General features: G+C 62.2%; 1 protein-coding gene across 1 annotated transcript in view; it reads right to left on the minus strand.

Annotated features, from left to right (window-relative positions):
• NFIC (nuclear factor I C) overlaps positions 1-2,836 on the minus strand; it is a gene marked incomplete at its 3' end in the record, with an annotated part of 4,455 nt that overhangs the window by 648 nt on the left and 971 nt on the right. The window contains exons 3-5 of the mRNA XM_010175511.2: positions 2,287-2,361; positions 2,032-2,155; positions 1,772-1,896 (exon numbers count right to left, since the gene is read on the minus strand). Coding sequence (XP_010173813.2) covers positions 1,772-1,896; positions 2,032-2,155; positions 2,287-2,361 — 324 coding nt within the window. The remainder of the gene's footprint in view (positions 1-1,771; positions 1,897-2,031; positions 2,156-2,286; positions 2,362-2,836) is intronic.

Here is a 2,836-nt window from a genome sequence, read left to right on the forward strand (position 1 = left end):
TGCAGGTGGGCACATGCACATGTGTGCGCACCAGCATATGGGGGCACGGGAGTGTGTACACAGCTGTGTGTGTGCATGTGCACATGTATGTGTACCAGCACAAATGTGTGAGTGGGTGTACATGCACACGGCATCAGCCGGAGCACGCCTGTGTGCCTGTGTGCACAACTGTGCAGGTGCACACAGGTCTGTGTGTGTGTGTGTGTGTGCCCACCCCGGGTGCAGAAGTTGGTGCCCCCACGAGTGCTCCTGTGACCCTGCAGCCCCCACTGGGCACCCACACTAGTGTCCTGAGGCTGGGGGACCCGTCCTGCCAGTCCAAGGAGTTCCCAGGACAGAAAGGTGGTGACCTCCTCCAGGGACCTGCAGCCCCAGCCCCCAGGACCCTCATGCAGCGCCAGATGCCCAGGTCCCCAAGGGCCAACCCAGGATGCAGGGCCGAGTGGGAGGGGGTGGTGGGCACCTTAATCCCCCGCCACTGTGGCTCTGGGCATTTGGGCCAGGCCCAGGAATGGGTTTAGCCCTTTCTCAGCCGGGTGTTGGGAGGATTTCCCAGAACATCTCGTACGGGATTGCTATCACCGCCCTGCCACCCCCCTCACCCCTGGCCTGGATCAGGCCACCAGCAGGGGACAGGGACAGGGACCCCCTGCACAGCTCCCTCCTACCTCAATGCTTCAAGGAGGGAGTCACAGCTCCCTCCAGGACCCTCCCGCCTGCTCCCTGTGGTACCAGCCCCATAGGGCAGATGTGGGGCAGGATGAGGCACAGTCCCTGGGCTGCATGGGGCACAGTCCTGGGGCAGGACTTGCTTTCCCCAGTCTCCTCTTGACAGTATCGGTGCCTCCAGCCCGCCAGCTGGGCACCCTCCGGGCTCTGGTGGGGCTGGGGGGGCCGGGACGGATCCTGCTCCACCGTTGGGGGTGCAGGGAGTCAGGATAAGAGCCAAGGGGGGAGAAAGACAAGCACCCCAGGGCGTGGGAGCCGCCGTGTCAGCCCTGCAGCATCGCTTTAATTAGCCCAGCCCCCCCCTTTTTCTTAATGAACAGCTAATTGGGGCTGTCTAGACAGGAAAGGGAAAAAAACCACCAAGCAGAAAGCAAGCTGTCCATAGCGCCAGCGGCCACCATGGGGCTGGGAGAGGCTGGTCTGGGGATGGGGCACTGGGTTGGCCCTATAGAAAGCACCTATAGAGACAGCCCCTGCCTAAGTGGTGGGGTCCTATAGCAACACTACAGCACCCACAGCGAGACTGGGCCTAAATGGCAGGGGGAGGGAGCTATAGCAATACCTGGAGACCTATAAAGACCCAATGCCGAAATCAGAGGGTCCTATAGCAACACTACAGCACCTATAGAGAGCCTGTGACTTGCTGTGGGGAGGTCTATAGCAACACCACAACACCTATAGCCAGCTTGTGCTTTGGTCTGAGGGCCCTATAGCAACACCACGGCAGGCACAAAGTGCCTGGGCTTTCACGGGCGACTTCTGACAATGGTGCCTGTAGACAACTTGTGAGCTGCCCGGGGGGAGCCTATAGCAGCAGGAGGGCACTATAAGGAGGCACTTACCCCCTTCCATGTCTTCTGTCCAGTTGCGGCTGCTGCTGGTGGGCGAGTTGGAGGAGGTGTAGTACTCGCCCCCTGGGCTCGGCAGGCACAAAGTGCCTGGGCTTTCACGGGCGACTTCTGACAATGGTGCCTGTAGACAACTTGTGAGCTGCCCGGGGGGAGCCTATAGCAGCAGGAGGGCACTATAAGGAGGCACTTACCCCCTTCCATGTCTTCTGTCCAGTTGCGGCTGCTGCTGGTGGGCGAGTTGGAGGAGGTGTAGTACTCGCCCCCTGGGCTGGTGTCGATGTCGTCCTCCATGGACCCCGACTTGTGCCGTTTGCTCCTGGGGGGCAGGGAAGGGATCAGCGCCAGCCCAGCCCATGGCAGTAACGCCACCCCAGCCCGGGGCAGTATGTGGCCTTTCGCCCCCGGCCCGGGCTGGCCCCACACCGCCCTGCCCCAGCCTGCTGGCACTTACCCACTGGAGGAGGTGCTGGGCAGTGTCCTCCTCATGCCGGCGCTGGAGGGGTTCAGGTCATAGGCCAGGTGGCCCTGCAGCTCCCCCAGGGAGAAGTTTGGCCCCGTGCCCGTTACCACCGGCGCTGTGGGGAGAGAAGGGGATCAGGGGGGGCTGGCATTGCCCCCAGCCTGCAGCTGGGATGCAGGAGCTGTCAGAACACTGTTGTGCCCAGGCAGCCAGTGAGGGTGGTGGTGGCATCATGGTGGCACTCACTTCGGGACACCTGGATGAGCTCGGTGACGCTGAACACCCCCGAGGTGATGAAGCTTTCCTGGAAGTCTGTTGAATCTGCACAGGAGAGAGGAGGGAGCGCTAAGGATGGGACAGGACCATCCCTCTAGCCCTGTGCTGTCTTGTGGTGACACTCAAGGATAGCCCAACATGCCCCAATTCCCCTGTAATGCCACCTGCCACCTCTCCTCAGATGGTTTTGCTCCACTTCCTTCCCCCAGCAAGGGACCACCCCAACTGGTCCTCTCTGCCGAGGACACCCTGCGGCTGCTCCATGCCTCGGTTTCCCTGTGACTGAGAGTGCTAACAGGGCTGGGGGCTGCACCCCCACCATGAACCCCCATGGCAGCTGCTGTCCCCAAGGGACACGGCCCTGGTGGGGCACTGCTGGCCATGGGACAAGTTTGAGGCCATGTCCAGTTCATTGCAGGTGCCAGGCAGCGGTTGACTGGGGCTGTGGGGCACTGGCGCAGCTGGCAGGAGCCACCCGTGCAGGGGGTATGGCCACCTGTCAAGGGGGCTGCCTCCGCCA

The sequence above is a fragment of the Antrostomus carolinensis genome, unplaced genomic scaffold, assembly GCF_000700745.2.
Source record: "Antrostomus carolinensis isolate BGI_N321 unplaced genomic scaffold, ASM70074v2 scaffold31299, whole genome shotgun sequence".
Lineage (NCBI taxonomy): Eukaryota > Metazoa > Chordata > Aves > Caprimulgiformes > Caprimulgidae > Antrostomus > Antrostomus carolinensis.